The following is a 22,503-nucleotide window of genomic DNA, read 5'->3' on the forward strand; positions in this document are numbered from 1 at the left end:
ATTAAGGATTAGGCTTAGTTACAGCAAAAAAACCCCTCAAGAATAAATGTATAGAAACTCAGAGGATGCGAAGAGAAGAAAACAAAAGTAGGAATAACCAGGCAGTTCCCTGAACAACTGCTATATCTCTTCTGGCTCAGTGTCCTTGAGATAACATATCAAGAAAGTACAGGGTAACTCATAACATGTCCTACTGTTTCAGCAGAAATGAACAGTTACAGACACACTGGAATAGACCAGTACTTTCCAGTTCTGAACAGTTTCTGCCTTCAAAAAACTTCAGCCATGACATTCTCCTGCATGGAAGTTGCTGCCATTCCTGTCTCTTCAAGCCCCTCCTGGTCCTGGGGGGCAGTGGAGGAGAGGACATTTGCCTTGTATATGAAGCAGCAGCAGCCCTCCTGATAGGCCCTCCTGATTAACAGCTGTTAAGCAGGAAGATCGGATCCTGCCTGATGTGTTAAGTGGGAGAGTCCTAGCTTTCCTAGCTGTATAACAAAATAGGATTTGAATCCCTTTAAAAAAAGATATCCCCATCCGTGAATTATTTTGGAGGTGGTTCTGGTGTCGGGTGTCTGGTCCCTGGGACAACACAGGGTAAATTGCCCTGATCCAGGTGGCAGGTCGAGGGAGTAGGTGTCTGTGCAAAGTCTCAATTTGTCGAACTCCTAAGCTGCCTTCCTTCGGAGTAGATCCCAAGGCTGCTTCCACACATCAAACAAGCCATTATCAACAATGAAACAGTAGCATTTCATAATAATCGTAGGACCTTGGACAGTTCCACTAAATTCACCAAATGTCTTAGTAAATAGATGTGTCTTAACTTGGTTCTGGAAACTCAGAAACATAGCTGACATCTGTGTGTACCTGAGCGTGGAGATAATTTCATAGTTGGGGTGTCACTACAGAGAATCTGCTATCACATGTCTTCACACTTTGATTTATTTTTTTAAATTTGATTTTTATTGAAATTTACAATCACCAACCAACTCCCACCACCCACCACCAAAACATCACATCTTGTTACATGTATCCTACTTTGTGTTTCATAGATCCATTAGCTTCCGTCCTTCCCTTCCAGCAGTTTTCCTATTCCATTCTATAGTTTACAGATTCTTTAATTATAAATTATGCCACGACATGAGAGGTATTTCAATCCTGCCAACGTTTTCATATTTGTACAATTCTCACTTATATAAACCATAAATTTACTCCATTCTTTTTGGTACTTTGTCTCCTCCTGATTGTGAATTCTGTGTGTTAATTTAGCCATCTCAGCATACTCAGCCAACTTTATCTGCCATTCTCTTATCGTCGGCATCTCCTGTTGCTTCCACTTTAGAGCTATCAGAACTCTGGCTGCAGTTGTTGCATATAAATATAATCTTTGATCTATCTTTTTAATCCCTTCTCCCACCAAACCTAGCAAAAATTCTTCCGGCTTTTTGGGAAAACTGTACTTAAACATCTTTTTTAACTCGTTGTAAACCGCATCCCAAAACTCTTTTATTTTATTGCAAGACCACCACATGTGATAGAAATCGCTGTCTTTTTCCTTGCACTTCCAGCAGGTTTTACTACTTGTTCTATACATTTTTGCCAATTTGGTGGGAGTGAGATACCAACGATAAACCATCTTCATAACATTTTCTTTTAAGGCAGACAAGCGGTGAATTTTATGCTCTCATTCCAGAGTTTGGCCCATACATCATATTCTATGCTATGTCCTAAATCAATAGCCCATTTTCTTATAGCCTCTTTTATAAATTCATCTTTTGTGTTCCATTCTAGTAAGAGATTGTACATTTTTGATAATAGCTTGGATTTACTCTCTAAAATATCTATTTGAAATTTCGATTTTTTTTGTCCTCAAATCCTATTTTTTTATCCTCTTTAAAGACATCATTGACTTGATGGTATTGCAACCATCCTGTCAATTTTTCAGCAATACACTCATAGGGCTTTGATTTCCAACCTTTTTCAGCCTTCATCAAAATTTCCTCATATGTGGCCCCTCTCCCTAGTATGTTCAGTTTTTTAACTGTTAATATATCAATTGGTGACAGCCACCACGGTGTTTTCCTTTCCAACAAATTCTTGTTTCTTTCCCAGACTTCAAATAAGGCACCTCTTATCACATGATTTGTAAACCCCTTATGCACTTTTGCCTTACCACACCAAAGATAAGAGTGCCATCCAAATCTATTGTTGAACCCCTCCAAATCTAACAAGTCTAGGTTCTCCTGAATTATCCAATCCTTTGTCCAACATAAACATGCCGCTTCATAATAGAGTTTCAGATCAGGTACTGCAAACCCCCCTCTTTCCTTCTTATCTGTCAATATTTTAAATTTAATTCTTGGTCTTTTCCCTTGCCATATAAAACGCGAGAGGGTTTTTTGCCACTCTTTGAATTGTCTTAAACCTCTTATTATCGGAATTGTCTGTAACAGAAACAACATTTTCGGTAATAGATTCATCTTAATCGCAGACATTCTTCCCGTCATTGATAGCTTTAATCTGTCCCGTATTTCTAATTCTCTTTAAATCTCCTTCCAGACTGGTTGATAATTGTCATTAAAAAGATTTATATTCTTTGCCGTCATCCAAATTCCCAGATACTTGACTTTTTTGACCACCTTGATTTCACATGTCTTCACACTTTGAGTACATGTAGCTGTACCCTTACATTGCTTCCAGAGGGCATGTTTGCTGAGCATTCTTCTCAATGTGTCTGCACAGCATTTGCAGGGAAGTTCTATAATGCCATTCTGATTTGTTTGCGGACAAGTTATATGAGCCATTATTATCTTACACTTTCTTGGGAATTTCCCTGGTGCTTTCCTTAACTGAAAAAAGTTGTGTGTGTGTGTGTAGAAGCAGGCTTGTTGCTCAAGAGACCAAATCCATTTTAAAAGGGTGACCTGAATCAACAGGTATGCAATAGAGTCCAACCCACAAAATAGCAACACCTCATTTTCTTGATTCATGAGAGCGTTGTGGTATCAACACTGTGAGCAACAAGAAACGCTGCATGCAGTCATTTCTTAACCCACCCCCCTTGTTTTCTACCCATTCAGGATCACTGCCACTATCAGGGATATGTAAAAGGAGTAGCGGATTCCTTGGTCGCTGTCAGCACTTGCTCTGGACTCAGGTAAGTGATACGTTCTTGTGCTTTTTTGGGGGGAGGGGGCAGAATAGTGGCTGCCCCTCCCTCAAAGCAACCTGCCTTTCTGTGTACTGACGGTGGCCTCTGAAACCAGGGGTACAGATCCTCAGGCCTGGGAGTCAAATACAGTCATTTTCATGACTCCTCCCTCTTTTTGTCTCTGGACACTCCCCACCACCACCACTGGTACGCAATACCCAGAAAGTGGCCTGTGAGGGAATGCAGCCCCTGGGCTGGGAAACGCCCCCTCCCCCCATGTGAGCCACAGCAACTTCTCCTTTTTGCCCTTTGCTCCTGGGGCTTCTAGACATTCTGGCTGAGATGCTGGAGACATTTTCTCCATCAACCCTGCAGCACCTCGTCTTGTCCTTCTTAGCCAAGGTCAGGCTGCCTTAATTGATTATTTTTTTTTTTTTTTTTGAGTTTCTTTTGTCTTTTGTCCCTATATTTATTTGTTTTTTAAAAAAACATTTATTAAAGTTTAAACATTACAAAAAAGAAAAGAGAAACAAAAGAGAAATATACAAAGCATCAACAATACAAAAAGAAGAAAAAAAGAAAACAAAAGCATTTAAAAAAAGAAAAAAAAACCAAAGGAACAAACAAACATACAAAAGAACCCCATATTTTCATATCCTTATCTTTCATTAGCTTATTTCCTCGACTTCCTCACACCTCCTTTTTTGTATTCTAGTTCAATTAAATGTTCTAGCAAGTCCTTTCCCTCTTTCACAAATTTAGTTCCATAATTTAATTTAACGAAATTTTTGACTTAAATTTACTTCTTTACCCAATGTCAATCTATTCATACTTAATTCTTTATAATATTTCTGCTAAAGTCATGTAACTTCTTTCCAGCATCTTTCTAACATTCATTAATTTTAGAGTATTTCTGTAAATAAACTTTGAATTTTTTCCAATCTTCTTCCACCGACTCTTCTCCCTGGTCTCGGATTCTGCCAGTCATTTCCGCCAATTCCATATAATCCATCAGCTTCATCTGCCATTCTTCCCTGGTAGGTAGGTCTTGTGTCTTCCAGTGCTTTGCGATGAGTATTCTTGCTGCTGTTGTCGCATACATAAAAAAAACTCTATCCTTCTTTGGCATCAATTGGCCCACCATGCCCAGGAGAAAGGCCTCTGGTTTCTTTAAGAAGGTATATTTAAATACCTTTTTCATTTCATTATAGATCATCTCCCAGAATGCCTTAATCTTTGGGCATGTCCACCAAAGGTGAAAGAAAGTGCCTTCAGTTTCATTGCATTTCCAACATTTATTATCGGGCAGATGGTAGATTTTTGCAAGCTTGACTGGTGTTATGTACCACCTGTAAATCATTTTCATTAAGTTCTCTTTTAAGGCATTACATGCCGTAAACTTCATACCAGTGGTCCATAACTGTTCCCAGTCAGCCATCATAATGTTATGTCCAACATCCTGTGCCCATTTAATCATAGCAGATTTCACCATTTCGTCCTGGGTATTCCATTTCAGTAGCAAGTTATACATTCTTGACAAATTCTTAACTTTAGGGTCTAAACAATTCTGTTTCCAACTTTGATTTTTCCACTTGAAAACCTAATTTTTTGTCCTGATTGTATGCCTTCATTATTTGGTAATAATGGAGCCAATCTCGCACTTTGTTTTTTAATTTTTCAAAACTCTGTAATTTTAATCTGTCACCCTCTTGTTCCAAGATTTCCCAATACTTCGGCCATTTGGCCTCCATATTGAGTTTTTTTCTGAGCCTTTGCCTCCATAGGTGACAGCCATCTTGGGGTTTTATTTTCTAACAAATCCTTGTATCTTATCCAGACATTAAACAGTGCTTTCCTTACAATATGGTTTTTGAACGCTTTGTGTGCTTTGACCTTATCATACCACAAATATGCATGCCAACCAAATACATTATTAAAACCTTCCAAATCCAAAACGTCTGTATTTTCAAGAAGCATCCATTCTCTCAGCCAGCAAAAAGCGGCTGATTCATAGTAAAGTTTTAAGTCTGGCAGGGCAAATCCACCTCTTTCTTTAGCATCAGTTAAAATCTTAAATTTTATGCGGGGCTTCTTGCCCTGCCAGACAAATCTGGAAATATCTCTCTGCCACTTCTTGAAATAGTCCATTTTGTCCAAGATTTGCAGTGATTGGAACAGAAATAACATTCTTGGCAATACATTCATTTTTATCACAGCAATTCGGCCTAGCAGCGATAACTTCAAATTTGACCATATTTCTAAGTCTTTTTTCACTTCAGTCCAACATTTTTCATAGTTATCCTTGTATAAATTCACATTTTTAGCAGTCATATTAACCCCTAAGTATTTCACTTTCTTAACCAGTGTCAAACCTGTCTCTCTCTGAAACTTCTCTCTCTCAATCACATTCAGATTTTTCTCCAGGACTTTAGTTTTCATCTTATTCAACTTAAAACCTGCTACCTGACCAAATTCTTGAATCAATCATAATACTCTTTTCGTGCTCGATTCCGGCTCCTGTAAAGTCAGTACTAAATCATCTGCAAATGCTTTCAATTTGTACTGTTTAGAACCCACTTGTATACCTTTAACCAATTTGTCCCTTCTAATCATATTTAGCAAAACCTCCAGGACCGAAATAAAAAGCAATGGAGAAATTGGGCAACCTTGTCGTGTTCCTTTCTCAATCCTAAATTCTTCTGTCACTACATTATTCACAATTAGTTTAGCCCTTTGTTCTGAATAAATTGCACCTATACCATTTCCAAAACTTTTACCAACCCCCATCCCTAATAAATTCTTCTTCATAAAACTCCAGGAAATATTGTCAAAGGCTTTCTCCGCGTCCACAAAAATCAAAACTGCTTTGGTATTAATCTTCACTTGTAGCTTTTCTAAAATGTTAATTATATTCCTCGTATTATCAGACAAATGCCTGCCCGGGAGAAAACCCGCTTGGTCTTTATGAATTTCTTCTGCTAACACCTTTTTTAGTCTTTTAGCCAAAATATCTGCAAAAATTTTGTAATCCACATTAAGAAGTGATATGGGGCGGTAATTCTTAAGTTGCGTCTTTTCAGACTCTGATTTTGGTATGAGTGTAATATATGCTTCTTTCCACGATTCAGGTGCCCTTTTCTCTACCAATATTTCATTGCAGACTTCCTTTAATGGTTGTATTAACCATTCTTTCAAAGTTCTATAGTATCTAGAGGTCAGTCCATCCGGTCCTGGAGATTTACCTAGTTGCATATTCTGAATGGCCCCTTCTACTTCCTGATCCGTTATTTTGTAATCCAACATTAATTTGTTTACTTGGGAAATTTTTTGAAGTGCATTTATTTTCAAGAATTTATCAATGTCCATTTCGTTCTGCTTTTCTTGTGTATATAATTGTTTAAAATACCTCTGGAAGCACCTTCTAATTTCAACTGGATTCTGTATATTCTTTCCTTCCACTTCCAGATTCGTAATAGTATTTAATTTTTGTCTTTTTTTCAATTGCCAAGTCAGCAGTTTCCCACACTTATTTGCCGATTCAAATGTCTTTTGTCTCATCTGTTTAATCTTCCATTCTGTTTCCTGGTTCATCAATTTCATATATTGTACTTGATAAAACTTTATTTCTTTTAAGATGTCCTGGGACTTTGGTTTCACCCTCAATTTCTTCTCTCCTTCCTTTATTTTTTCCATAATTTTGTCTTTTTTCTCATTTTGCCTTTTCTTCTTAATTGCATTCTGTTGTATCAAAAAACCTCTCATTACGGCTTTACTTGCATCCCAGATTACTCTTTTTTCCACTGAAGTATTCATATTTATCTCAAAATAATCTTTCAAAGTTTTTTGGGCCTTTTTAATAAATTCATCATTCCTGAATAAAGAGTCATTCATCCTCCATCTGAAGGAACCAATTGGCATTAATTTCATTTCCATCTTCACCGCATTGTGGTCAGAGCAGGTTTTTGGGCAAATTTCAGCCTTGCTGATCTTTGGGGCCAGTCCTCTAGTTACCCAGATTTGGTCGATTCTTGTCCATGTCATTTTTGCCTCCGAGAAGAAAGTTCCCTCTCTTCCCAGGGGATTCTTCATTCTCCAAACGTCAATCAAGTCCAAGTTATCAGTCATATCAAAAAATGTTTTTGGTAGTCTTCCATCCTTGGTAATTGTTTGTCTTTGCGCCTTGTCCATATTTGTAGATACGACACCATTCATGTCTCCCATCAAAATCATGTTATAATCCATGTAATCCATCAAGATTTCATGTAGCTTTTTGAAGAATTCCGATTTCCCTTCATTTGGTGCATAGATACCTATCACCAAATATCTATCTCCTTGTAATTGAATTTCAATTGCTACCAGTCTTCCTTGTTCATCTTTGAAGATAAATTTGGGTGATAGGTTCTCCTTTCCATAGAGTACCACTCCTCTTTTTTTGACTTTATCTGATGAAATAAATTCTTGGCCTAATTTCTTATTACTTAATAATTTCCTGTGTAGTCTTGTCAAATGTGTTTCTTGTAGACAAATTAAGTCCAATTGTTCTTTTTTCAATAAATGAAACACTCGTCGCCTTTTCTCCGAAATGTTGAGGCCATGGACATTCCAACTCAGGGCCTGGAGCGTCATCCTGTAGCTACTTTGGTGCCCCCCCTACTGCCCCCAGCTCTTGTTCCTCTTCTGTTGGTAATAATGTTAACTCCTTGTCGGGGGGGTCCAGTCCAAAAGACAATGATGAAATGTCCAAAGTATCCAAAGTATCTTTTTTTGGTGATGCTCTCTTCCGTACTCTTTGCTCCAATCCTCTGTCTGGTGACCCTCTTTCCGGTGATGTTGGCTCTTTTCCGATTCCCTTCTGTAGGTCTTCTTCGTAGCTGTGCAAGAACTTTATTTTATCCTCCAATGATCTTATCTTTATTTTTCTTCCTTTAAAGCTGAAAGATAGGCCTTGAGGGAATTCCCACAGAAAGTTAATTCTGTTCCTTCTCAACAGATCAACCAAATCTCTATAATTGAATCTCAAATCCAAGAGATATTTGGGAATAGCTTTAAATATCTCCACTCTAAATTTGTGTATTGTCAAGGCCTCCTCGTAATGCCAATTCAAAATTTTGTCCCTCTCTTCCTTCGATCTAAGTGTAATCAAACAGTCTCTTATTCTGTTCTTCTCCTTCTTCCCACCTCTTCCCAATCTGAAGGCTCTCACAATTTTAAACTCCTCTTTTTGTAGGTCCCGTTTCCAAAAGGTTGCGAATTCCTCTGTAAGAAAGTCTATCAAGGAGTCTTTTTCTAGTTCAGGTACTCCCCGAATTCTCAAATTTATCTGTTTCTCCTTGAGCTCATACATAGAAAGCATCTGTTTTTGGTCATGTACTTGTTTCCACACGTCCGGGACCTCTGTTTCCAATTGAGCTACTTTCACTTCTACCGTAGCAATCTTTTCCTTAGCTTCCTCTGCAGTCTGTCTAGTTGAGTTGGATTCCTTAACTAGTGTCTCAATAGTTTCTGTATTAGAACTGACTTTTTGTTCCAAACTTTTTATACTTTGTGTGTTTTGGTCCAATTTTTGTGAATTTTGATCCAATTTTTTATTCATTTGTTCCAAAGAACTGTTGATTTTACTTAAAACAAGAGCCCAATCTTCTTCCGAGGGCATTCCTCCTTTTGATTTAGTATACATTGACACAGCTGCAGAGGGAGCAGAAGGGCCAGATGTAGAGGCTCTCCGAAAGATTCTGCCGGATCTAGTTGTCTTTTCCTGTGATAAATCTATTTTTCCCTTCCCATCTGCCATAACACACCAGGCTCTCAAGGTCAAATACAATTCCCAGGGTTTTGTCTTTGAGGCTGGGAAATTCCACTCCTTATGACAGTTTCAAAATCCTCCTCTAGAGGGAAGTAGTTGGTGCTTGTATTATTAGTCCACAGTATCCTTTTCTTTTTATTTTCCTCTTTAAAGTTACTCTAACAAGTTATAGCAGTATATTTAGTAACAAGCTTTTTAGTTCAAGAGCAAAGTTGTAACTCTTAAGCCAAGAGAAGATAGTTGAGACAATGTTTCACTCACTGACAGTTAGTTGGTCTATTCACAGTCAATGTGGAGCTCCACAATGCAGCGATTTTAATGGCTGCCGTTCCCAGGTTCCGAGCGATGGAACATTAACTTTTACTCTCTTTTCCTGCAAGGAAGTAATGTCCAGAAATTCCCCCCTTTTCCCCCTGCGACCAAGGGGGGTTCACTAGTTTTATGCTGAAGATTAAAATGTCAAAGGCAGTCTTTCAGGCTTCAGTTTAAAGCTCCTTGCTTCCCACTATTTACAGAAAAAGGAAGGCGGACTTCCTGTTTTACGCCTCCCCCGTTCGTAGCCGAATTCAACTGTTAAAAGTCCAATTCCTTCACTTTACTCACAGGTAGTTGCTTTAGATCCAAATATCCACAGGAAAAAGGTCAGCGCTCCCCGGCAATGGCTGCGCGGCTTCACTCCGCGAAAGTAGCATTCAGTTCGCAGCACCGCGCCACTCACCCCACTCGCTCCGGATCCCTTAAAAAAAAAAGGATTCCCCACGAGTAGGGGGGCGCTCCAGGTGCCCTGCCGAACGCCCACGTTCTCAGGCTTCTCCCACCTGAGATTTCTGACGGGTCTCCGCTTTCGCCGTAGCGGACGACCCGATTTTCGCGAAGCTAGCTCCTCTGCTTAGAGGAACTCCGCCATTAGCCGCTGATTAATTAAATGTATTTCATAGAACGATTGATTGTAGAGTTGGAAGGGACCTCATGGGACATCTAGTCCGACCCACTGCAGTGTAGGAGTCTCAACTAAAGCATCCATGGTAGGTGACTATCCAACCTCTCCTTGAAAATCTCCAAGGAATGAGAGCCCACAACTTCCCAAGAGAGTGAAACAGAAAGTTCTTCCTGGTGTTTACATGGAATCTCCTTTTTTGTAAATTGAATCCTCCAGAGCAGGCGAGCAGCTGGCCTTTCTACTGAGGCTCTCGAGGAGGCGGAAGTGGTTCTCCTGCCTGCCCTCCCATCTGATCCTCATGCCAGCCCTGTTAAGTTGGTTAGGCTTAGAAATGGCAATTGGTTTAGAATCAGTTGGGGAGTTTCATGGCTAAGTGGGCATTTGGACCCTGGCCTCCCACTATCCAGCCTGACAGTACAGTGTTTTACTGATAATTTCATTATGTACATCACTTGGGGATAAATAAAATAAAATAAAATACAAACCAATAGCTGAAGAGCATATAGAACAGCTAGCTGCTCAGTGAGAGGGAATTCTCCCTGGCATGCTAGATTTTCATATGTGGGTAGGCTTGGTTGGTGCATGTGCGTGACCCAGCATTCAACAGGCACACTCCATAAGAAATGAAGATGGCAGGATCAGGCCATGAATTTATCTCATCCTCTTTTAAAACCATCCCAGTTGGTGGCCACCCCTGCTCTTGCGGGAGTGGATTCCGTAGCAGAACTCTGCACTGCAGGAAGAAGCCCTTTCTTTTATCTGTCCTGAATCTTCCAACATTCAGCTTCACTGAGTTGTAATGAGAGAGTTGTAATGAGAGAGGAAGAAAAACATTCTCTGTCCACTTTTTCCATATCACACATAATTTTTATAAACTTCTGTTATGTCACCAGTTGCTTGCCTTTTCTCTAAATGAAAAGGTCCCAGAGGCTGCAAACTTTCTTCTTGGGAGACTCACTCCATCCCATCAATTTTTTTAAAAAAACATTTTTATTGGTTTTCCAATAAAAACAGCCAATCAAAATATCTTAATCATAATCCAATTAAAATAATAAAATAAAATTTAAAAAACCAAATTGTAATCCAAATTGTAATTATTAATTTTTCTGGGCTCCCCATAGTCTGGACCTCTGAAGCATTTCTCCAAATCTTCATTCCTTCCTCTTCTCTTTGCTTTCATATTTTCCACCTTCTGATCTTAACACTTTAAAGTTCTCCATCCCTGGCTATGCGATTCTCAGTCATGTCAAAAATCATATATCCTTTCATCCATTGAATACAGCTTTATTTGTAAATATATATTTTTTAAATTGTCTATTTAGCAGCGCAGCTTTTCCTGACTTCATTCCAATCTTCCAATCCAGGCTGTTGTCCATGTTTATCCTTTGAAGTTTAACGACGCAGCAGCTCCCAAGTTGTTAAATCACTCCAATCCGGGCTGTTGTCCAAACCTTTCTTTTGATATGACACAGTACCTTCCACGTTGTTGAGTTGTTACTATAGATTGTTGGGCAGACTGTTTGCAATATTGCAATGTAAATGAACTGTATTCCACAGATATAAGTCATTTGGCGATCGATCAGCCTCTCAGAGACCACACAATCCCCCCCTCCAGGCCCTAGACATCCATTCAGCCTTCTCTCTCACTCATAATGATAAACTTCTGCAAAAAGATGCACTATATGTTGTCCCAAATTCTTATCTCAAGTCATTACAAAGTCAGTCAGCAAATATTTCCTGCTTCCCTTGAAAAGGAGAGGAATTCTCATTTTTCCGTGCTGCGTCATATTAACAAGCGCCATCTTGTTTCTTCTTTCATCTTTATCAAGTATTTCAAGTCCGAGTAGAGCTGCACAGTTGAATACTTAATTGTTAATAGAACTCCATCTGTACTCTTTAAAAAAAAAGTTTCTTGATGAGGCTTGGCATAGAAAACCAATTGTAGATATTAAGAAGAGAAAAAGGACGTACCAAACACCTCCGTAATCCATGCGCCATGATGAGAATCTCTTTGAAGTCCGAGCTTAAACACCAGGGGCTGTACAGTTCTGCAGGTTTTTTCTTAGTCTTCTTCGGTCCAGACTATGTCTGTTTGTTGTCCAAATCCAATTATTTTATCAAACAGATATTTCCGGCTATGAGAGGGATTTCAGAGAGTGCCAGCCGTGTCGTGCTCTGGGACCCAATTTCATGCCGCTTGCACCTTGATGCAAGCTGACAATTTCGGACAATCTGTGGGTCTATGAGACAGTCTTCCCCCACCCTGGGGAGTCTGCCAGGGCTAATTACCCCCATATCAGCCCTGAATTACCGGCACAGCTGGGATCCGATCATATCGGAGTCAGCCATTTCTCACCACCGGAAACAGGAAGCCTCCATCCCATTGATTATTTTGGTTACCCTTTTATTTTTATAATAAATTTTATTAAGGTTTATGGAGAGAAATATGCAGCTTAAGATCTTTTCCCTTTTTTTAAAAAAAAACCAAACCAGAATTTTTATCTAGATACAATAGAAACGCAAAAGGGGGGGGGGGAGGTGAAAGAAAAAGAAATTTTAAAAAAGGAATAGAAAAGAGGTTAAAAGAGGAAGAGAGAGAAATAAGATTCAGAATGAAAAGAACTTCTTATTCTTCCTCATTTCCGCTATGTAAAAACACCATTCACTTTGTCCAATCTAGCATAACACCTCACAAAGCCACTTTTTAAAACAAACATCATCTTCAATCCTCAAATCCAAATATCATTATTTCTTTTTCATGCAAAAAGTTCATGAGAGGGTTCCAATCTTTAGCAAATATTAACAATGACTTTTCTCTGATTAAACATGTCAGTTTCTCCCTCTCAGCTAAGTCTGTTAGCTTTAACAGCCAATCTTCCATTGTTGATAATAATGAGTCCTTCCACCTTTGTGCATATAAAAGTCCTGTTGGTTGCCCTTTTCTGAACCTGCAGTTTGAAGTACTGTAATACTGTCCAGGAAGGACTATACAGTGTTTCATGCTGTTTTTGCACGTTTGAATCAGAAGCCTGGTTTCCTTTCCACAGAGGTGAGTGCTTTCGTTTAGGATCCTCACCCATCCCAGCACATACTCTGGGAGCAATGGGCTGTATTCAAGCAATGAGGCCTATGGTATAATGGGACTTCCCCCAAATCAAATCCACTCTGGGGGGGTCAAGAGAACCCCCAGAACAGCACACAGAGAGATGGGGAGGTGGAGAGGGGAGATGGTTCTGTCAGGCAAGCGGAATGCTTGTGCGGGCAGAACGATCTTCTTAGCACTATGCTGAATGCATCCCAGGGATTCTGACACATGAATTAATGTCATTGCTAGGGGATTATTGCAAATTGAGAGCATCAGCTATGGAATTGAGCCTCTGGATCCGCCCTCAGGCACCAAACACGTTATCTACCGGTTGAAGAACGTGAAGGTAGATGAGGATCACATGCGGTGCCAGCTTCCTGGAGAAAAGTGGGGAGGAAGAGATCCTCAGCACCCCGACAGCGAGACTCAGCGGCTGAGAGTGAGTGTCCTGTGATGACCTTGAAGGTCTGAGCAAATTCTAAGGGTTGTAGCCAATTCTTGCCCTACTCAGAGTAGACCCACTGAGGTTTATGCCTAACTTAGTTACACTCCTTTCAATGGGTCTACTTTAAGTAGAACTTAATTGGGTCTAACCCTAAGAGGTGGCTTGGGTAGCACTGAGGGAAAGGAGTGCAAGGAGCCATAGAGACAGAGCCATGAGACAGATGTTTGTAGGGGCAATGAATCTCTGCTCTGGGGTGCTCAATATTCTGTTCATCTTGTTCTGATCACTGCCCATGAGAGCTAAAAACAGAATGGGGAACCTGTGGCCCTCCAGATGTTGTTAGATTCCAGCTGCCATCACTCTTCTCCCCTCCCCCCAGTTTGAGATGAAATCCTAAAATTACCTGGATGTGAATAATGCATGCTTAATTCCGCCTTCAAATTTTTGTCTGTGAATTGAAAAGTGGAATATAAATATTTTAAGTCATAAAAATAAACAAATGAGCTTTAAATATTTCTCATGTTCTTGTTTTGTTTGGTCAGACTGAGTGTATCCTGGCCAGATTCTGATACAAAAGAGAATTGTTGCCTTTTCTTTGGAAAGCCTTGGCACTCTGTGTCTTGGGTATGTTTCCCCAGTAGAGTAGTTGTGGTGTGAGCAGAAAAGCGGAATATGGATCAGAGTGACATCACTCCATTTTTAACTTATGAGTCAGGGGATAAGATTTTGTTTCTTACACCCTTTCTCTCCCTTTCCTTGCAGAGAAAAAGAGGCATCCTCCTACAGACAAGATATGTGGAGCTCTTTATAGTCGTGGACAAAGAAAGGGTATGGACCCTGCTCTTGTACTAACAGAATGTGTGCAGCTGAACTGCAGATTTTGGGGGATGAGCCACCCTCACCCCATCCCTGAGCCACTGGAGAACACCCCATTGGCTCCACCCCTTCCCACTATGACTGGTCACTTCCCATTCCCATCCCTACATAAACATTGTTTTCCTTTAAGTCACTGTGTTCCCAAATTGTCAGCTGAGACTCCTTTTCCCAAAGCCCTAAAATTCTTGGGTTTTGCTATGAAGTCTTGCATGGATGAGGGATGCCGGTGGTGCTGTGGTCTAAAGCACTGAGCCTAGGGCTTACCGATCGGAAGGTTGGCAGTTTGAATCCCTGCGATGAGGTGAGCTCCCATTGCTCTGTCCCAGCTCCTGCCAACCTAGCAGTTCGAAAGCATGTCAAAGTGCAAGTAGATAAATAGGTACTGCTCCAGCGGGAAGGTAAACAGTGCTTCCGTGTGCTGCTCTGGTTTCGCCAGAAGCGGCTTAGTTATGTTGGCCACATGACCTGGAAAAACTGTCTGCAGACAAACGTTGGCTCCCTCGGCCAGTAAAGCGAGATGAGCGCCACAACCCCAGAGTTGTTCACGACTGGACTTAACAGTTAGGGGTCCTTGCATGGATGGGAGACAGCAGGGAAGAAAATGCAGACCATTCAAAATTTTCTATCTTTACTTCTAAACCTGCACCAACTCCATGATTCCATTCTGGAGATTGGCAACATCCAAAATCTGTTAAGCACACTTTTGGCCTTAGCCAACTTTTTAAAGCACAAGGCTCTGAAATTGCTGGCACTGTTCTGTTGTTTGTTTTCTTCATTGTCCCATTTTCTGTCCGTGCAAAAATGTTTGCTTTTCTTGCAGTATCAGCTGATGGGCCAGAATAAAACTGCTGTTACAGAAGAGATGGTGCATTTGGTCAACTACCTGGATAGTGTAAGTGAAAGCTTTATGATACTCAGAGTTGATGAATTGTGCCAAAATATGCATGTATTTTGATTCCTTTTACCTTTACCTGCCCCTTTCTTCAAAGTGGTGTGATTATTTATTATTTCATTTCTATACCAAAAAACTTTCCAAAAGCTGAAGCAACAACGGACAACTTAAACAAAATATTTCAAAAATACACAGTTCAAAATGTTATGTCAATACAAAGTTACTAATATATATATATATATATATATATATATATATATATATAATCAACATCTTCCTTCTGATACACCCTTGGTGAGTTAAAGTCTTCCCTGCGTGCAAAGACAGGCTCTGGCGGATGGAGCAAATGAGGTCAAGAGTGGGTCCAATGGTCAAGAAGGTGGTTTCTGCATGTGCTGGAGAGGGAAGTGAGGGGCACATGGGGCTTGTCCACCTGGGAAGGGAGCCCATCCAGGGGAAGGAAAACTCTGATCCTAAACCTCTGCTGCCTTGCGGGATATCTTTGGGAAAAGGAAAGGCTCAGGAGGATACCCTACAGAAATCCGGAGTGGAGTCCCTAAGACGGTTGGGTGGCACCTTGTACACCTCCTTCCAGCTACTACTGCAGCCCAGCTGGGCCAAATGTCTTGCTCTGCCTTCCTTTGGACCCCATCAGTGAGGCTGAGAGGGGGATCTTGACGTCTGGGCAGCCCAGGACTTCCAGGCACACTGCTCAGGGTTGTGTCTTGCGGAGGTCACTTTAGTGCTGCTAACACAGCGGTTTGACATCACCCCTGGAGATGCACTCCAGTGTCTCTTGAGACAGACAGAGGCCAATAACAATGTAACATTGTAACCCTGTTCTCACCCAGGGTCCAAACCAACTCTCAGCTCACCCACAAAAGTCTCACAATGAGAAGAGCTCCTGGAAGCAGCAGACTTTGCCCTAGTCTCTCACTCTAGACTTGCTTTTTACGGGCAGCTCAAGATGGCAGCTCCTGCCTCAGGCTGCCCACAGCTGTGTCCCATTCAGCTGCCCTCTCCACACCCAGTTCAAGGTGCAGCAGTTTTGTTGTGTGTGCCATGCATTTGAAACATAATAATTAGGATGACAACTGAAATATGTGATTTTGAGGTTTCTAGAATGCCTTGCCAAGGAAGACTTGCTTGGCATCCAGCTGTATTATCTTTTTGGTTTTCTTTTTTGGGATCCCTCCCTTTGTCCAGGCCTTTCAATGTGGAATGGCTCTATGTGTGCTTCCTGATGAGCTTCTGTCAGGGAACTGCCATCGGAGCTAGAGGCGGAGGGAAGGCTCCAAAGGGATGCAGGAGAGGGTCCCAGTAGGGAGAGAGGCAGCCCATCTGCTGGGGAAGGAAATCAGCGTAACACCAGTGGTGAAGGGGGGCAGATGGGGGAATCGGAGAGGAGGCTCCAAGACTCCTCGCCGGAGACCAGCGGAGAGAGTACGGGTACTCCGCTGCCCACACCCTCCCTGCGCAGAAGACTTCCGCGCAGGGAGAGTAGGAGGAGACTTGGCGTCAAACAACTTTTATGCTGGAAAAGGTTTAAGAAACGCCCACTGACGGATTCTGCCAGTGACTGAGACAGTCACAATGCTGGAGGCTGTTCAGTCAGAAAGGGTTTAACCAGGTAACCTCGCCAGCAGTGGCAGCAACTTACGCACGAGCAACCCCTAAATCCATTACAGCTTCCATTCTCTATTCAGTGTGCACAGGGGGTGAGGATGGCAATGGGGCATGGGGACACGTGATTCTCTTTAAACATTTCACAGCTGCTTGGAGCTGCTAGTTAGTTTACTGTGTCTGCATGGTAAAAAAAAAAAAAAAAAGCTTTTAAAATGCTCCTCGGAAGAGATTCTACATGCTTGCATGCATTCTGTTCCTGGAGAATTTCATGGGTCCAAAGGTGGCTGCCCTGACAGGCTCTGTGCGGTGTCCTTGTCCTAAGTAATGCCTCCTGCTTGTCTGGGTGCAGGATGGAGAGCCGTGGTTGCAGGGTGAGTGCTGAAACATCTGACGCTTCTATAACTGGAACAGAGCCTAATACTGCACAACAGTGAGTCACCCCTGTTACTCTCTGCCCTTTTGCCTCTGCCTCACCCACTTTTGGCTAGGATCCTGTCTGCTGTGTGGGCCTTGGAAGGTTACCTCTGAGGGAATGGGGCCCTTGGGATAGAAAACATTCCCCAGCCCTCTCTTACTTGCTCCTTTCTTCTCTCTGCTTTCCAGATGTACATAGCACTGAACATCCGCATTGTGTTGGTTGGCTTGGAGATCTGGACTCAGGAAAACAAGATCCGCCTGGAAGGAGGTGCAGGAGATGTTCTTGCCAACTTTGTGCAGTGGCGAGAGCAGGAGCTTGTCCCGCGCCAAAGACATGACAGTGCACAGTTTGTTCTGTAAGATCTATGGGGGTTTTCCTCCTACTCTTTTCCCTGAACTTCAAAAAGAGGTGGATGATGGAAGTTGTGCAAATATTTATCCCACCCCTTCTTATGCTTGTGCACAAACCAGAGTCGCTAACAACAATTATAGTCAACTATAAAATGCTGCAGTGCTATAGATCAGCTGTACGTGACAATACCACCTGATTTGGGAGCTGCAAATAGTGCAAAATGAAGCCGCCAGTGGGGCACCCAGCTTTGCACATATTACCCCTTCCACTAACGGAATGAGTTAGTGCTTCCCTCAAATATAATTCATTGCACTCCTGCAAGTTTTTGGTGAAGCAAAAGAAATGCCATGGTCGGGTCACTTTCTGATGCCACTAGACCTCTCCGCGACCCTTCCCCCCACCCCCCACGCAGGAAAGTGGTACCAATTTGGATGGTCCACCCCCTCCCCCCATTTAATGGAACCAAATGGTTTCCAAAGAGTGATAGGGGATGCCTTATCCACGTTGATGGCCTTTTTTTTATAATTATTTTTTATTCAGTTTCCAATATACATTCCATCCATGTTTTACATCCATTTCTAACATCTACATATTTTAGACTTCCCCCAGCCTATCTGACAATTTCCATATTATCACAATTACTCGCATTTCTTAAGTTTATATTGCGCTTTAACAATCTTAGTCTTATCATCTCTTTTAAGCAATATTTCTATCAATCATTTTCACAGAGCTTCTTGAAAGCCAACAAGCGTTAATTGGTCCTCACATACATTCACGTTGATGGCCTTTCAGCTGATTCACTGGTGGCCAGCTGGAATGCAGAGATAACAAGGGCTATTGACTGACTGGCTCTGAAGTGCCCTCTCTGATTGCATAGAGCCCACACAGCCCCCTGGTTTCCCCCAGAGCTGACAGCTAGAGCACCAGTGGTGGAAAACTCATTCTGAATTGGGACGGGACACAGGTTAAAGCTCAATGTTGAACCTACTAAGTGGTGATAGCGATGGCAAATCTTCACCATCTCTATTGCCTCTGCAGAAAAAAGCAGCAGGAGACTCAGGTGGTTCACAATCTAATGGAACCACTTTCACCATTGAGGCCCTGTAAGGACCCCAAGATCTCCTGCAATGATTTTGCAAAGGTTTCTGCAAATAAAGTTGCTCAGATTTGGAAAGAGATAGACTCCACTGTGGAAGCAGGGCTAGGGTGGGAGAGTGCTAGAGTTCTGTCTGGTCAAGTTGTATGGGATCAATTCCAATCTGTGACCTTCGAGGATGTGGACAGGCTGCTTGGAAGAGTGAAACCGACCACCTGTCTCCTTGATTCTTGCCCATCCTGGCTCATAAAAGCGAGCCGGGAAGGGCTGGGCAATGGCCTCTGCGGGATGGTGAATGCTTCCCTCTGCGAGGGAGCCTTCCCAGACCCGCTGAAAGAGGTGGTCATTAAACCACTTCTTAAAAAAACATCTTTAGACCCAGCCAATACGGCCAACTATTGCCCAGTCTCAAAGCTACCATTCTTGGGCAAGGTGATTGAGCGAGTGGTTGCTGAACAAGCACGCCTGGAGGATGCGGACCATTTGGATCCCTTCCAATTGGGATTCAGGCCCCACCATGGCACTGAAACTTCCTTGGTCATGCTGGTCAGTGAACTTCAGCCAGCCAGGGACAGAGGTGAAAGTTGTTTCCTGGTCCTGCTGGATCTCTCAGTGGCCTTTGATCCAATTGAACATGGTATCCTTTTGGACAGTCTTGAGGAGTTGGGAGCTAGGGGCACTGTAATACAGTGGTTCCGCTCCTTTCTCCTGGGCCGTGTTCAGAAAGTGGTGTTGGGGGATGAGTGTTCAGACCCCTTGGCTCTCAGTTGTGGGGTGCTTCAGGGTACTGTCCTCTCTCCCATGCTTTTTAACATCTACATGAAGCCGCTGGGAGAGATCAAGGGGGTTTGCCTCTCCTTCAAATCAGAAACACTGACAGTGGTGAATGTCCTGTGTGAGTATCTGGAAGCGGTTGAAGGATGAATGGCAGCTAACAGATTGATGTTGAATCCTGACAAGACAGAAGTACTGTTCTTGGGGGACGGGGCGGGCTGGTATGGGTTACTCCCTGGTCCTGAAAGGGGTAGCTGTGCCCCTGGTATGCAGCCTGGGAGTAAATTTGGACTCACAGCTGTCCATGGAGGCACAGGTTAATTCTGTGTCCAGGGCGACTATCCACCAGCTCCATCTGGTATGCAGGCTGAGACCCTACCTGCCTGCAAACTGTCTTGCCAGAGTGATGCATGCTTGGACTACTGCAACACGCTCTATGTGGGGTTACCTTTGAAGGTTACCTGGAAACTACAACTAATCCAGACCGCTGGAAGCCACCCAGAGTGGCTGAGGAAACCCAGCCAGATGGGTGGGGTATAAATAATAAAATTGTTGTTGTTGTTGTTGTTGTTAGGGGGTGCTAATAGATGCATGCATGCACATGTATGTATATATACTTTGTTGGTTTGTTTACTATTCCTAGTCTTGAATATTTTAAACTTATTTGCTTATCCTGACTCCCCCCACCCCCATTTCCACATTGTTTTAAAGGCTTTTATTAAGAATGTGATTCTCCTTTTAGCTAGTGCCCAGACACTGAAAGTGACCTTACCCCCGCTCTTTGCTGGATACTGGAATCAACAGGGGAAACCCACATGACCTGAAAGTGTTGCTGTGCAATGCCAGGTCAATGATGAATAAAACCACTGCCATCCACGACTTGATTGTGGATGGAGGATTTGACCTGGCATGTGTGACAGAGACCTGGTTGGAGGAAGCAGATGGGCCTGTCCTTGCCGCTGCTTGCCCACCAGGTTTCTCTTACGCACAGCAACCCAGGTCATGTGGGCGGGGAGGGGGGGTGGCAGTGATTTTTAGGAAGTCACTAGCTTGCACCAGGCGTCCTACTGGGAAGATCCAGTTCTCTGAGTGCATGTTCTGGAAGTTGGGCAATAGGGGCAGTGCAGGATTCCTTTTGGTGTACCGACCTCCCCGCTGCACCAAGGATTCCCTGCCCGAGCTGCTTCAGGTTGTGGCGGATGTTCTCCTGGAGACACCTAGTTTGGTTGTCCTAGGGGATTTTAACATCCATGCCGACACGACCTTACAAGGGGCCGCTCGGGACTTCGTGGAAAGCATGGCCTCCATGGGGCTGTCCCTGAATAACTTTGGCCCAACTCATAGTCATGGACATGCCTTAGACATGGTGTTCACCTCTAGTGACGTGGGTGATCTGACACTAAGTAAAAGTGGAACAAAAGAAGTGCCATGGTCAGATCACTTCCTGGTGCAACTGGACTTCTCCGCGACCCTTCCCCTCTGCAGGGAGGTGGGACCAATTCGGATGGTCTGCCCCCGCCACTTAATGGATCCAAATGGTTTCCAGAGAGTGGTAGGGGATGCTTTAGCCCATGTTGATGGCCTTTCAGCTGATTCCCTGGTGGCCTGCTGGAATGTGGAGTTAACCTGGGCTATCAACTGTCTGGCTCCGAAGCGCCCTCTCCGATTGCATGGAGCCCGGACAGCCCCGTGGTTTTCTTCGGAGCTGTGGGCGATGAAACAATCGCTGAGACGGCTAGAGCATCGGTGGCAGAAAACTCACTCTGAATCTGACCGGACACAGGTTAGAGCTCAACGTTGAGCCTACCAAGTGGCGATAGCAACGGCGAAGAAGACTTTCTTCACCGCCTCTATTGCATCTGCAGAAAATAGTAGCAGGAGACTCTTTCAGGTGGTTTGCAATTTAACGGAACCACCTTTACCACCGGGGCCTTGTAAAGACCCCAAGATCTCCTGCAACGATTTTGCAAAGTTTTTTGCAGATAAAATCACTCATATTCAGAAGGAGCTATACACCACCGTGGGAGCAGGGCCGGGGCTGGAGAGTGCTAGAGCTCTGTCTGGTCAAGTTGCATGGAATGAATTTCAATCCGTTACCCCCGAGGATGTGGACAGGCTGCTTGGACGCATGAAACCAACCACCTGTCTCCTTGATCCTTGCCCATCCTGGCTAATAAAAGCAAGCCGGGAAGGGCTGGGCGATGGGCTGTGCGGGGTGGTGAATGCTTCCCTCTGTGAGGGAACATTCCCAGATCCGCTGAAAGAGGCGGTCATTAAACCGCTTCTTAAAAAACCATCTTTGGACCCGGCCAGTATGGCCAACTATCGCCCAGTCTCAAATCTTCCATTCTTGGGCAAGGTGATTGAGCGCGTGGTTGCTGAACAACTCCAGGCACGCTTGGAGGATGCGGACCATTTGGATCCCTTCCAATCGGGATTCAGGCCTCACCATGGGACTGAAACTGCCTTGGTCGCGCTGGTTGATGATCTCCGGCGAGCTAGGGACAAAGGTGAGAGTTGTTTCCTGGTTCTGCTGGATCTCTCAGCGGCCTTTGATACAATCGACCATAACATCCTTCTGGACCGTCTAGAGGGGCTGGGAGCTGGGGGCACTGTTATACAGTGGTTTCGCTCCTTCCTCCTGGGCCGTGTTCAGAAAGTGGTGGTGGGGGATGAGTGTTCAGACCCCTGGGCTCTCACTTGTGGGGTGCCTCAGGGTTCCGTCCTCTCCCCCATGCTTTTTAACATCTATATGAAGCCGCTGGGAGAGATCATCAGGGGATTTGGACTGGGTGTCCATCAATATGCAGATGATACCCAGCTCTACCTCTCTTTCAAATCAGAACCAGTGAAGGCGGTGAAGGTCCTGTGTGAGTGCCTGGAGGCGGTTGGAGGATGGATGGCGGCTAATGGATTGAAGTTGAATCCTGACAAGACAGAAGTATTGTTTTTGGGGGACAGGGGGCGGGCTGGTGTGGAGGACTCCCTGGTCCTGAATAGGGTAACTGTGCCCCTGAAGGACCAGGTGCGCAGCCTGGGAGTCATT

At 43.3% G+C, this 22,503-nt stretch overlaps 2 protein-coding genes across 4 annotated transcripts in view; one reads left to right on the forward strand and one right to left on the reverse strand.

Moving 5' to 3' along the window:
- Window positions 1–22,503, reverse strand: part of LOC308464206 (craniofacial development protein 2-like) — a gene marked incomplete at its 3' end in the record, with an annotated part of 461,435 nt that overhangs the window by 417,041 nt on the left and 21,891 nt on the right. The gene's annotated exons all lie outside the window — the stretch shown is intronic.
- The window catches only part of ADAM9 (ADAM metallopeptidase domain 9), a 96,502-nt gene that overhangs the window by 25,788 nt on the left and 48,211 nt on the right, over window positions 1–22,503 (forward strand). For all 3 annotated transcript variants that reach the window (XM_080982369.1, XM_080982368.1, XM_080982370.1), the window contains 5 exons: window positions 3,081–3,157; window positions 13,229–13,418; window positions 14,187–14,252; window positions 15,121–15,192; window positions 17,422–17,591. In XM_080982369.1, coding sequence (XP_080838495.1) covers window positions 3,081–3,157; window positions 13,229–13,418; window positions 14,187–14,252; window positions 15,121–15,192; window positions 17,422–17,591 — 575 coding nt within the window. The remainder of the gene's footprint in view (window positions 1–3,080; window positions 3,158–13,228; window positions 13,419–14,186; window positions 14,253–15,120; window positions 15,193–17,421; window positions 17,592–22,503) is intronic.

The sequence above is a fragment of the Podarcis pityusensis genome (genome assembly GCF_964106645.2).
Source record: "Podarcis pityusensis genome assembly, chromosome: 15".
Classification (NCBI taxonomy): Eukaryota; Metazoa; Chordata; class Lepidosauria; order Squamata; family Lacertidae; genus Podarcis; species Podarcis pityusensis.